The 14,300-nt window shown below is 36.8% G+C and overlaps 1 protein-coding gene across 4 annotated transcripts in view; it reads left to right on the plus strand.

Moving 5' to 3' along the window:
- PDE10A (phosphodiesterase 10A) overlaps positions 1 to 14,300 on the plus strand; it is a 167,787-nt gene that overhangs the window by 113,105 nt on the left and 40,382 nt on the right. For all 4 annotated transcript variants that reach the window (XM_059841257.1, XM_059841259.1, XM_059841258.1 and 1 more), the window contains exons 6-7: positions 11,379 to 11,519; positions 13,925 to 14,080. In XM_059841257.1, the coding sequence (XP_059697240.1) occupies positions 11,379 to 11,519; positions 13,925 to 14,080 (297 nt within the window). The remainder of the gene's footprint in view (positions 1 to 11,378; positions 11,520 to 13,924; positions 14,081 to 14,300) is intronic.

Below are 14,300 nucleotides of genomic sequence, written 5' to 3' on the forward strand. Positions count from 1 at the left end.
TGAGACAAGGAGAATTCTTGCTATGGTGAGGTTTTTCCTATTAGATTAATGTGGCATAATATGGGATTACTCACAGCCTTCTGATGCCCTGAGGGCCTGGGTACTACATGACCTTCAGCTTTTTTTTTTTTTTTTTTTTTTTTTTAAATCACATATTAGGCAGATGAATCTATTTGCTTCCCAGTATTCCAGTACAACTCTTTCCTGAAAAAAAGCTCCAACCACTAAAAACACACATTGACTTTATTAACCAGTGCTATGTAGCTGCATAACCCAAAATGGAATGTTCTTCATGTAGTTATTATAGGGACTGATCCCAAGTCCTTTGAAGTTAGTGTGAGATTTTCCATTCACTTTAGTGGGCTTTGGGCCAAATTCATGTTTGTACTCTTGTAACTAAATGGTAATGCATTAGCCTATTTCTTATAATAAATTGTCATTGTAAATTAATTTGGATAGCCTTTGTCTCTTGAATATTTAATTTAAAAGATGTATCCAAGTGAGATTAGCCATTGCCCAGCAAGCACTGGCAATGAGGTTTTGTTTATTTTTATTAAATGTCTTTTTAAAATGAGAACAAAAAGATTCTGCGTAGCAAAAGCAGGAATGAGCTAATTCTTTAAGCTGAAATTGAAAAAAAAAAATAAACCTTTTGATTAGCCTGGATGAAGTATTTGCTGAATAGCTGTGGCTGTGTGTTGAAGAATAGTCTCTGCTTTGTGGTGGCTTAATATTTACGTGCTAGATATGTGACTTGACTTTTGCAAATTTGGCAAAATCCTTCCCTTCCCCCCACTGCCGCCCCCTGACCCTACTCCCCTAATTTAGCATTGGGCTTTTTGTTCATTAGCTTAGAAGATATCTGCTTGTTATCCAGCTAGGAGTGTGTGTCTGTGTGTGTGTACATATTTTTGAGAATCAAGTTTTGGGACGGGAGTGTGTAAAAATGGAGGAATCCTATTAACAAGTAGTTAACTGCTTTCAAATGGTTTTCTAAAATTTGGTGATGTGTGTGTTCTGACTATATTCTGTAAGGGAATTTATGACTAAACCTGAAGCACAAGCCCTAACTCCATTTCATAACCCTGCTTTAAATGTGTATAAGTATACTTTTGCTTGTTTAAATTATCCAATTTTGAGAATTTTGGTCTCATCAAAGGAGCATTTTTGCAATATGAGTTATCCTTAACTACCTTTAGCCTGGAATAAATAGTGAGTTTCTAATTAGGATATAAAATAATTTTTATTATACAAAAATGCTTAATTTTTGCAAAATGAAAACTGGTACATGATTACCACATACTTTGTGCTGTTATTTCTTAATATTAAGAAAATTGCCATATCTTTGCAAATTGCTTTTTTAATGGATTATTAAGAGTGCATAGTAAATCATTCTTTGGTGCCGTATTTAATATAGGCAGAATTTTCTTTACATGAAAATTACATTAGTACTGAAAGAAAATTCATCTAGTTTGAGGAAAAGCTCTAGATTAGCCAGTCCCTTTCTTTTTGCAAAACATAGATGATACACTTGCCTTTTAAGGAGGGCAATGCTTTAGAAAAAAATCCTTTGGAGTTTAACGGCACAAAAGTAAGTTTGTAAAAATATCTGTCCATATAAAAGATTTCTTTACAGCCTTATTTTCTTTCTCTCTGTTGAAGTTTACATACTATATTAGAGTTGGAAAACAGCAAAAGGACTAAGAAACTTCTGGCTGACAGTTCAGGTTGAATGCCTTCAGGATATTGACTTGAGTGAATTTGCTTGAAATAGAAAATGCCACATCAATTGCAGATTCCAGTGCATTTCTTTATGCAAGTATTACTTAGAATTGCTGCCAAAATGGTTCCAGTGTGGATAGTTCAGTTATTTTAGCATCCTTCTGGATGTTCAGATTGCTTGGAAGCACTACCACTCGGTGCATTCCTAACTGAGAATGCTCTGATGGTAATTCTGCTTTTCAAATGATTGCCCTCTAGCAGGTAAGCACCTCTTGCATGCCCAGCTCCTTCCTTCCCTGTGAAGTTGCCCAGTGTTTCAGAATTTGGTTCTGCCTGTGCTAAGTATATGCGAGAATGAATTGCAAAGTACTTGTGCTAAAAACCGAAGAGCTTCCTCATCTGGGTCATAATCTGAACAGACCTGGGCCCATACTGCCTCTGGTTTTTGAACTTTCTTCATATCTAAAGGATTATCTTTGTCCAGGGGTTAGTGTAGTTATGCAAATAAAGTTATTTTTCCTTAAGGTACATAGCAGCTGTTTTACAAATACTATATACTGGAGAATAGAAACACTTCCAAATCAAACAGGAATGTTTCACAACTCTCCAGCAAAGGACATTTTCTTTTTTATTTCTTATGGGGATGAATGTACAGTTCATAATTCTCCTGTTATGATCTTAATTAAGTATCATCTTCAAACATGTCTTTCAGGATTTACTGAAATCCTCGTATTGGATATCGTGTGTGTAAATCAATTGCCTAAGTATTATGCTAGCTAGGCATTTCAGTTCATACAGACATCATTACAAGGCACTATTTCTAAAATCACAGTTACAGAGTTCCTAATGTATTACTACATTAATCAATTCTTCAGATACTTCTTGTTTATGGTTCTTACTTGTAAGAGTTGTTTGCCTCATGATTACACCATGATTCCTAAGTGAAGATGTATGACTTTGTATTTAGCAGACATACACTTAAAGCAGCTTTTCCTTGATCTTGTGTTACTTAGTTCCTGAAACTGCAAATTGTGTTGACAAACAGGTTATCCTCACTTCAGACAGAAGTTTCCAATAGCTTTATTGTAAGAAATAATTATGCGAGGCCCCAAATACGTGCACGTACTCTGTGCTTCAGGGTGTATTTTATTAAGCCATTCTTGAATTTCTGGTCGGGCAAAAGTTGTTGCCACTTGATGTGTATGCAGTGCCACCTAGTGAGTTTGTGAGGTGGGTGATTTAAATTATTATGATCACAGGAAAAAACGTGTGTACTGCTTACTAACTGTCTCCAGTTTTTGAATGCATAGCCATCTTCTCTGAAATTTCTATCCAGGTGAAATTTGTATCCAAGTCAGTTCAGGAAACTTTGGTCTTTATCCTTGAATCAATTCTAAGACCATGGGGTTTTTTTATATTTAAAGTGGAAGAATCTGTTGCTTTCTTATTTGCCAGTGAGTAGTGATACTCAACAGACAGTGAAAGCTCTTGTTTAGTTACAGTGTTTAAGTTTGAGTCAATAAATTATCAAGCTGAACAAAATAAATAACTGCCAAAATGTGTTTTAGGGAAATTTTGGTCTTGTTTAATTTAGTATTTGGGTAAGTGGACTTGTGGAATGTGTTCATGATGAATATAGTATCATAGAATATCGTGAGTTGGAAGGGACCCATCAGGGTCATTGAAATCCAGTTCCTGGCCTGCACAGGACACCCCAAGAATTGGCCTGTGCCTGAGAGCATTGTCCTGAACTCTGTCAGGCTGGTGCTGAGACCACTTCCCTGGGGAGCTGTTCCAGTGCCCAGCCACCCTCTGGATAAAGAATCTTTTCATAGTATCCAACCTAAACCTCCCCTGGCTCAACCTCAGGCCATTCCCTTGGGTCCTGTCACTGGTCACCACAGAGCAGAGATCAGTGCCTGCCCCTCCTCCTCGCAAGAAAGCTGTAATTGCATGAGGTCTCCCCTCAGTCTCCTCTTCTCCAGGCTGAACAGACCAAGTGACCTCAGCTGCTCCTCATACAGCTGCTCCTCAAGGCCCTTCATCATCTTCTTGCTGTGCTCTGGACACTCTTAGAGCTCAATGTCTTTTACACTGTGTCACCCAAAACTGCCCCCAGCACTCGAGGTGAGGCTGCCCCAGTGCAGAAGAGAGCAGCACAGTCCCCTCCCTTGCCTGGCTGGTGATGCTGTGCATGATGCCCCCAGGACAGGGCTGGCCCTCCTGGCTGCCAGGGCATTGCTGACTCTTGTTAAACTTGCCATCGACCAGGTCCCTTTCCCCTCTGCTCTGCAGCATCTCATTCCCCAGCCTGTGCATACATCAGTATATACTATAGACAGAATGCAGAAATTGCTACAAAATTAGACAGAGTCCAGTTGTTTGTTTCACTATCAGAATGGGAGGTTGTTTTGCATAAATCTGCAAAGATTATCCAGATATCTGGTTTTTCTTAATATATTCACTAATGCATGGGTAAAAAAAGAATAGAGGACTGCAGATATGTTTGTAGGAGCAGATCAGATGTCAAAATGGGCTTTCGAAAATTATCAGAAGAAACCAGACAATGCTTCAGCTAAGAAAAGTGCTCGGCTTTCCTCATATTGCCTCTGTCTGTGTAGGGCAGTTGATGACTCTGAGATTCTAGGGTTTTCAGTGAATTTGAAGGTAAAAATAAGTCTGCAATAATCATTGCTGTATTAAAAAATACACTTGTGTATGTAGCACAAACAGAACTCTAGTTATAGCGTATTTTTCCCTTTTCTCTCTCCACTGCTGAAGCCCCAGATGGAATAAAACATTTAAACACAGCACTTTAGGAAAAAGGAGGATCGGCGGAGCTGAAGTGAGTTCAGGAGAGAGCAGAGAGAATGGTCAGGAAACAAAAGAAGAGGTTTTGCTTAGTCTAAAGAAAAGAAAGTCGAGGAGTGGAGATATGCATGGATAAGGCAGAGAGGAAGGGAACCATCTCCAGTACCTATGAAGTGTGGGGCAAGAAGCAGTGTGCTTGAATGGGCATTGGGAAAACTTCCTCAGCTGTGGCTGTAATGAAGCATGACAGTCTGTTGCTTGTGCAAGCTCAGGGATCCTCATCCCTGAAGGAGTGTTTGGGACCTGCTCGCTCAAATGTCTTAGAGAAAAATGCTTAGCTGACGATGACTTAAAATGGAAGAGATGGTAGGGAGGCATGTCAACTTGGTTTTCTCTGTCAGTGAACTTCTATAACTCTCGTGGTGTTTTTCTTGTGTAAATCAACTGCAAAGTTTCCAGGAGTTAAGTGCAGTTAAAAATTGATACTATTCAGAAGGGTGAACACACAATCCCTCTGCCAAAAACAAAAGAAAACAAAAGAAAAACGAAACAAACCCAACCCAAGTTCTACAGTAAGTGCACCATCTTCATTTCACAAGTATCCAATACTTGTGCATGCTGTGTTGCTTAAAATTGCAAATCTCCTCTAATACACTGTGATATATTGCACATGAAACATCGTTTATAAACAATGGTGGCAGTTGCTGGTGTTTTCTTCTTCTTTTATCCCTGTGTGCCTCATACAGTCAGACTGCTGCACTTGTGCTTAAACCCATAATTGCCTAGAGCTCTTTTAGATTTTAGCATGGTAGTATTGGGCTACTACTTCAACTGTGCCACATAACAAATTCCAGGGGTTTGGCTGTGAATAATTTCCAGATTAATTATGTTAGTTTGTTTTTCTTGGTCATCTTTGCCTATTAGGCTGAGTTTTTTTCTTGCTAAAAATCCAGGCCTTAGGATGCAGCCTTTGTAAATATCTACAGATAATTTTATCATTTGGTTGTGTGGTCTTAAGTTGTCCTTTACCAAGAGTAAAAATCTATTGCTGTTATTGAACAGAAACAGATGTGAGCACCAGAGGCCATTAAACTCACTTAATATCAGCTTGATCAATTTCCATTTTCTCTTTAATTTTTTCTTTCCCCCAAGCATCAAATCACATAGCAATGCTTTAGTATGAAGGCTTTCATTTAATGTCAGTTGAATATTGAATGATTTCCCATGAAGCATTTTTAGGACCAGTTTTATTAGCAGATTGTGCTGAGGAATAAACTAGATCAAGATCCAGTCACCTGTACCACCAAAATAGTTTGTCAGCAGAATGTTTGTCATATGTGTATTATCCTTCATTTTAATCATTAAACCTGGTTCTTATCCAGATTGCTTTTCTGCAAGGAAATTTTAGAAAAATTGGTTTATGATTGTCATTTGCTTAGTTATAAGTAGTTACACAAAAGAAGAAATAACTGTTTGTGAAATGATGATAATGAAGATGATGATGATGAATACATGTTTGCAGTTTAATTACAATCCTGACTTTATGTAGTTAGTTGAATGGTTTCTAGTTCTTGTGAGATAGGATTTGGTGTTGAGCTGGATTCCAACAAACTGCATACCCACAGTGACTAGAAAAAGAGCATCAGTTATACCGGTGGTTGTCTTCTTCATCAGAAGAGCCCAAGATGGAAATCACTGAAAACTGCAGTTTTCTTACTTAGTGCTTTAAAAATATCTGTCAAGAGTTGTGGATGCTATTGTGTTATGAGACTTGCTGCTACTACTCATGTTTTCTTTTATTGTGATTTTAATCTGCTGTCTCTGTCAAGCATTAGATTTTCACTAGAAAAACCAATAATGGGGCCAAGTGATGCCAGCATGACAAGATAAACACGAGTATTTGTTCATGTACGTGCTCTTAGCTGTTAGAAATGGGGAGTAAAGAAGGCTTTTTCAGCCACAGTAAGAGATTCAAGATAAATTACTTAATAATTTTACTAGACTGAGTGCATAGTATCAAGGAAAGAGCACCAAAAACCATGGTATTATTGCTCATTGAGTATATTCTGACCTTGTTATGTATCTGAAAGCCAAGTTTATTCGTGAATTGAGGATGTTGTCATCTTTATATCCCTCAAGAAACAGTTACAGTACATCATTCTGCATTCCTGTATACTGGCAGGCTTGTATATACACTGGTATTTTTAAAAGATATTAGAGACAACAATATGTTGCCTATACCTAGAGTGCCTAAGAAACATGGGTCATAGAATAGAATCAATAGAATGTTTTAAGTTGGCAAAAACTCTGAGATCATTGAATTCAACTATATAGCCTAATACCAGCAAGATGAAATGGTGAATTTTGCAACATTTGTCTGTGTTCACCAGTGTTTTAACGTTTGTTAAGGTCATAATTTCTTTTGGACTTTCTGTTTTGCTTCAGTTTGTTTTTTAAAGAACCTCTTGATCTCTGTGTTCATGATAGGTCATTAGTGGATTCCAAACCACACTGTTACATCCATCAAAATTAATAGGAGATTTTTTGGCTGTGGACTTTATAAAAGTGAATTAAGTGACTAAACAAGGAGGGGAGGAGTAATTTTGAAGATTTTAGGCCCACCCAGAGCAATCTGTCCTGTCACAGATGGAAGGAAAGAAAGAACCTCATGTGCTCTAGGGTTTCAGCAAGTTAGCGGAAGTTCTTGATGTCAAACTTTAGTGTTCCCCTGCCTACTACATTTAAAGAGAGAAGTCCATCACCATATGGAACTTATTGGAAGAATATTTTTAATATGGTAGTTAAGACTGCTGTAGGAAAGGAGGTTCTGTCTTTGTCTGGAAGGAGGACAAACAGGTCAAAATTGGGAATTACAGAGTCCTGTGGACCGCCAGGTGCCAGAATGCCTGAACCTGGAAGCTTCCAAAGGATTCTCTCTCCAAGCCAATGTTTGTCATTTTGGTAGTTTTTCAGATCCAGACTGAATCTCCCATTTTGGTTGCCTTCTCTCTCATCAGCAGAAGAGATACCTAATGCTCTTTCTACACTAGTTATCTTTTAGCACTTAACTTTGCCTGGAGAGAGACAGTAACTGCATTATCAGTAAAGAGCTATTTGTGTTTATCCCTTTCTGATACTGACTTAGAGCCTCACTGCAAGTGATAATAGCAGCAAAAGAGCCTGTGAGCAGTGGACAAACATCCTGCTGTCTCCTTTTACTGCATTGTGAGTTATCAGTACAGTATTTGGGAAATCAGGGGTCCTAATATTCTCATATTTCCTTTTTTATTGACTATAAATTGGTTAACTTGTGGATGAAGATCCACTTCTTTCTTATTTTGATTATTAATCATTGTTTATTATCATTACCAGAAACACAAACTGTCTTTTTTGAAGTAAAATATTCAGACAAACTGAGAAAATGCAAGTTAATTTGAAAGGGTCAAATTTATTCATTTCTTAATTTACTTGTGAAGCTGTATGCAACATATCTGATGTCTGTATGGAAACAATTCTAGTTACCTTTTGAGCTAGTGAAAGAATATTGGGATGTACGTTTGCAAACAAAAAGAAAGCTGGAGTTCACAGTTAGAAGAAAGTAGGTGTCCTCCAAATTTTATCATTACTGCAGTACATTTCATAAGTATTTTCTTAAGAGAAAAAAAAAAGTGAGCTGGATAGGTTATGTGAAAAACCTGCTGGTTTTTGACAGTGTTAATTTTAGAGAGTCCCATAGAGCTGTGTCTGTGGGGTGTCTCAGAGATTATTTCAGTAACATGCCATAGTAGAGCAGAGCACAGTTTACTGTGTTTTGTTTGGCTGACCTTGCCATTGATGGCTTCTATTCGAGACACTTCTACATAATTAATTGGCAATAAACATTTAAACTCATTCAGATTTAAATTCATCAAATATGGCACACACAAACACAGCAATTTATCTGGTGTATGTATAAAGTCAGTGTGGAATGGTAGAAGCTTATGGATTAATTTCAGCTCATATATGGTTAGGAGAAAAATTGACTTTCTTTTTGATAGTGCTGCATGCTTAGGATAAGATTATCAATTCTTCTGCACAGTCATTTCTACCTCTGCAGTCAGCAGGAGCAGTGGCAAATTTAGAACCTGTTGGGTACTTAGAAGAGTTTCTCAATCAGTGACCCCTTAGCCACAGGTTTGCAACTTTCCTTAGAAGCAGAATGGGATTGCTTCTGCAGAACTCTTTTTTTTTTTTGCAGAAGCTGGAAGTAAAATAATGTTCACAAACATTTTCCAGCGTAGGGAAACTTGTTCACAGCAGTACTTCATTGTGTTAGCAACAGAGGGGTTTGCCAGACAAAATGAGACACAAGGACACAGGAAAGACTGTGCTGGTGGAAGCAGCCTTAGCAGGCAGTACTTGATAATGTCAGCACAGGTTTTTGGCCACTGAAGGTGTGGGAGAAGTGAATTCTTTGTTTTCTGGTGCAAGTGGTTGTTTGGTTTTCTTCCATTTTTTTTCTTGTTTTTAGAAGCTCTTTCTGAGAAGAGAAAGATTTGTGCATTGTATTATGATTAGGGCTGGGCATGACTCAGGAGATGAGTGTGAAAAGCACATTTTATACACATAATTTAAATAGCACAGTTACTTTACTAAATGTAATGCATTGATAGCTTACAAAAATAATCAAATGTATCTGAAACTTAGAAGAAGGTGTGAATAAAAAGAGTTATTCTCTGGCATCTTCAGCAAAACCAGCTTTGCTCTCTGATGTCCTGTTGATTTGGACTCATTCCACTACTTGGACTACTTTAATCAGACTATTAACATTCTGTTGCATCTCTACATTTTGCAGTACTCTGCAACAGGAACACCTTTTCAGTGTTACTTTTCCTATTATAAGAGTGTATTTTAAATAGTAAATCTTAAGCATATAGTATAAGCAGATCAGACTATGATATGTATTTCAGTATTTCTATGCTCTTTATATTTTACCACCTTTTTTATTTTTTTAAAAATATTTTATACTAGAACACTGATCTAAATAAAGAACGATCTGTGGTTTCTTCAGTTTTATTAGAATAATGTACTTTTTTTTTTTTTAGATCATGGTGTGCTTTTCTTGGCTATGTTATGTAAAATGTTCTTTTTCATTCTATTTAAGTGCATGTAAAAACATGAACTGAAACTTATGAAGGCAAGCAGCTGTGAAACTAAATTTTTATCTAAAAATTATATGTATCTTTATTAGATTATAAACAAGTAAGAGTAAATGAAGCTTTTTATTCTGGTAGATTGAGTAGGCTTGTTCTGGCAGATTCAATGTATTGATTTGATAGTTACTGATGGTTTGGATTTTGCTTTTTTTTTTCTAATTTCATTCTTGCAATTCATATGGAAAGTAAACATTCTGACTTTTCAAGTGTATCTTACTTCTAGAGGTCACAAGAAGATGCTGTGAGCATAAATGGGTTTGGAGAATTTCAAGTTTAGGATAAGAATAAACAGAAAAGTTCATGATTTCTTGTGCTTGTACTGTAATGCATGACATCAAAATGGAGCAAATAATGGGAATATTCAGCAGCTAGTCCATGGAAGAAGCAGCTTTCCTTCCAACTGAAAAAATCACTTGTCAGTGCTAAAATAGTTTGGGACAGCTTGATTTTCTTATTATTTTTAAGACATTTTTTATTTTTAAGATTATTTTTTATTTTCTTATTATTTTTAAGTTTAATTTTCATCTATTCCACATATTAGCAAATGAATTACTGGATGGAAAACTCACTTTCTTGTCTTGCTGAATTTTTCGGGACTGACTTTCTGCTTAAGAAAAAAGTACTCAGTGATTCTGTCAGAATTTTGAATGTTTTTCTTTTGAGCTTACTAAATTCCCTAATTTTTGGACTACTGATTCTTCTTGGATGGATTCAATCTTGTTTTGCCTACAAATTTCATACTTTTAATTGGCCATTTTTCCCCCTCAGCATAAAGTCCCAACTTTCTCCTTCCAACATGCTGGTAATCCATTACAGCTAACAATCTTCATCACTGCAGGAGTACCTTCATATGGTGCATTATATTGCATCTCTTTAGTTTCTGAAGAGTTCAATGGGGCTTTTTTGGAATTGTTTAGTACTAGTTCTTTATCACAGACCATGCATGTTTGTAAAGAAGGGAGAATTATGAGAGGATGCACCTCGTATCATCATTTCATTTTCTATAGCTGATAGTAGATGCTGAATTTTTGTATGCAAATTTCACCTGTAATAATCCATGCTAGGAAACAGTTCCTGTCTGATTGCAGCCTTAATGAAAGCAAATTTTAAGAGGGAAATTAATCAGCAGCACAACCTGTGGCCATTCTTAAGAGGAATGTTACTAATACATTGTAGTGTGGCATTGTCATCTATCTCTGGTGTTATATAACAAGAAATTCAACTATTATCTCTACTTTTTGTGTATTTTCTGTTGCTATAAATAAGTGCATCCTAGATAAAAAAATCAAGGTAATGTTTTTCTTACAAGGTAATGTTTTCTTGTGTGAGTTTGTATGCTGTGTATTATGTGTTCAAAGTAAATGCAATCCTTCCCTGATATAAATAATAAGTGACTTAAGTCATCCACTGTGCTCCACAGGAGTTGTCCAGGAGTTACCTGGATGACTTTAGAATGAGGTTTTCTAATATTTCAGAAGAATTAAGTGGAGTTTATTCAGCTACTTTTCATTGTCGAAAGCCGTGTTTCTCTACATTATCTACTTTTTCTACATAACTGTAGAAGTCTGTTCTACATAACTGTAAAAGTAATCATGCTTTCTAATTGCCTTTTTTTTCTTTCTTTCTCTTTTTTTTTTTCTTTCTAACTAGAGTCTGTGTGTATTTACGCCACCAGGAGCTAAGGAAGGACACCCACGACTCATTCCTGCAGGGCCCATTGCACATGGCACTACTGTATCTGCTTATGTAGCCAGATCCAGAAAAACGTTGTTAGTAGAAGATATTCTGGGGGTAAAAAGCTTTCTCTTCCTAATGACATATTGCAGCATGTTCTTAGAATGAATGTTTTGATGCTGAAATGTTTATTGAGATGAACGTTTCATGATACATTTACATCTGTCCTGATACCAGGAAAGTAAATCTGAGTTTGGATTAGCTGATGGAATAACTTCAGAATATTTCATTTATTTCTTGTTTCAAAGTTTTGGGGTTTTTTTCACTTTGGGTTTGGGTTAGTTTACCTTTTTTTGGTTGTCAGGTAAAGGACATGATGGAACCACAGTCACTTAGAAAAAACAACCAATCAAAACTCCTGTCCTATTGGTCTTGAAATATTAACCCCAAACAAGAATACTTTCATATAGTCAATCAAATTTGACTTGATTTTAAATCAATTTGAAAATTTGATTTAATTTTAATACAGGGCTCACACGGACAAGAATGTCAGTTATAATTCTGGTTATTAGGGAGGATTTTTATCTCTGCATACTCTAATGTAAAGCTAGAATACTGATAGTATCAGTAGGTCTGCGTGAAAAGTGCAGTAATGTGACTGATATCAAAAGTCAAGCCTTTTTCTGTAACAGGAGTTGGAAGTTCCAGAGGTGATATTCTGATAATTCTTGGCACTCTGTATGTCTGTCCTTTTTCTTTAAACACATCATCCTTTAGTTGCATCTATGATGTTTTATGAAATTGGTATTTATGCTCTACTTTGTGTGAGCACTTTATGATTATTTGGTTATGAGAGCACCAAGGAAGTTTACATTTTCTTCTCTTTTCAGTGTTTCCTATCTTTTCAAGTACAGAATAACAATTTTGGATACTGTGGCAAAAAAAAAAAAAAAAAAAAGGACATTGATGTCTCTACTTTTAACAAAATTATTTGCTAAAAATGGTATTACCTTAGTTGGGCAAACCTGGGCTATAAGCAAATACCAGATGCCTAATGTGAGTACATTTAAACAGAACCACAAAACCAAAAGGCAGAAACTGCTTTCCCTGTAGTAATAGTCAGTGCTTTCTACACACTCTGGACTATTAAGATTTTATGTATTGAAATGTTTTTTCAGTTAAATTAAGGGTTTAAATTATTACTGGTAATTTCCAATTAATATCATGATATCCTTACATGCAAGAGTTCTGTATTTTGATTTTGCATTCTTACTAAAGCCATGGGGTTAGTGAGGAGGAGTTTTGAACCTTTTTGTTGCTTTAATATTTGTGATTCATTGGCCAAAGAGCAAGATTCATTTTGGTGAGATGGTTTGCCTTTGTGTGATTTTAGAAGCTTCTCAGCAGTGAAAGGGAAGCGCGTGCAGGTAGACTTGCCAGCCCTTTTTTTGTGGGAGGACAGAACTAAAAAGAGAAAGCAGAAGGCTCGTGTTTCAAAGTGCTTCCCACTCTCTTTTGTCTGTCATTTGTTCAAATTGATTGTCATCTTAGTAATTAAGGTAGAGATTACTTGCTGTTTTCTTTGAGAAGTGAGAGATTTTGATCAGCCTTGAAGGGGTGTCTGTCTTGCCTAAGCACAGCCTGCAGGGAACATCTGGTATGAATCAGGTACTGAAGGACTGATGTGCAACGAGGTGGGTCTTGCACACTTGGCACTGGGTGGTGACTGCCTTACAGACTGTAGCATCCAAGTGCTTTCTTAGGTCTGCCTGAGCTTTCCTGCATGGGGAAGTGAAGCCATAAAGCCTTGAACATTCTCTATGAGGATTGAAAGTTAGGTATTTGCACCATATATAGCAGCTGGTAGAGTTATTTTAACATTTGTTTCTGTGTCTTTTGTACCAGTTTATTCAGGATGTGTAAGAAAAGGAAGAAGATGCTTACTCTCATGTGTAATTTTTTTGGGAATGCATTTCCCTCTGCAAGAGTTGGTTGAGGATTATAACTGTATAACCTAAAACCTTAGCCTCAAGTTTCAATTTTTATTTTCTTGCAAGCACTGTTGTCTGCTCTTTAATATTGAGATCTGAGCAGTCCACTTTGTGATTACAAATTCTTTGGGGTTTTTTGGAGGGAAGGATGTTGAAGTGGTAGTGTTGCTTGTTTGAGTTTTTATTTAATCTGGACTGGCATTAGCAATCAAGTGCCATCTTTTCTGCCTGTGAGAATAAAGTATTATATAAACAAACTCAAAGCTGAGTGTAACATCACAGCTAATTCTGGCCTTACATCAATAAGGTTATCTGGATATGTAAATTAATGCTGAGACTTCAAAATTACATTTCTTAGTAGACGTCTTACTGCTGTGTAGAAATTAGGCTGAGACATGAGTTTTAGTGACTTTTGTGATTTTCCTGCAGATTTGCTCAGATAGGAGGAGGAGGAGGAAAACATCAGTGTGTCTTTGCTGTTAATGCTTTATCAGATATTACATTTTATCAGATTGCATTTGCATTTTCTAGGATGAGCGATTTCCCAAAGGTACTGGGCTGGAGTCGGGGACCCGTATCCAATCTGTTCTGTGTTTGCCAATTGTCACAGCAATTGGTGACCTGATTGGTATCCTGGAGCTTTACCGTCACTGGGGCAAAGAAGCCTTCCACCACAGTCACCAAGAGGTGAGCTCGTGTGCAGCCTTTGCCCTCTTCCCCCCCTTGGTCAGGACTTCCATCCCTCCCCCACTCCAAACTTCCCCCTCTCACTCTTCTCGTGAGTTTGTATCTTTTCCATGCTTGATTTTGTTCTTATTAAAAAGAAAATAGGTGGTGATTTGAATTTTCAGTCAGAGGAGGTAAAATAGACAAGTACAGGGCCACATCAAGAATTTTACCTTGTTTT

Source organism: Haemorhous mexicanus, chromosome 3 (genome assembly GCF_027477595.1).
Source record: "Haemorhous mexicanus isolate bHaeMex1 chromosome 3, bHaeMex1.pri, whole genome shotgun sequence".
NCBI classification, from domain to species: Eukaryota; Metazoa; Chordata; class Aves; order Passeriformes; family Fringillidae; genus Haemorhous; species Haemorhous mexicanus.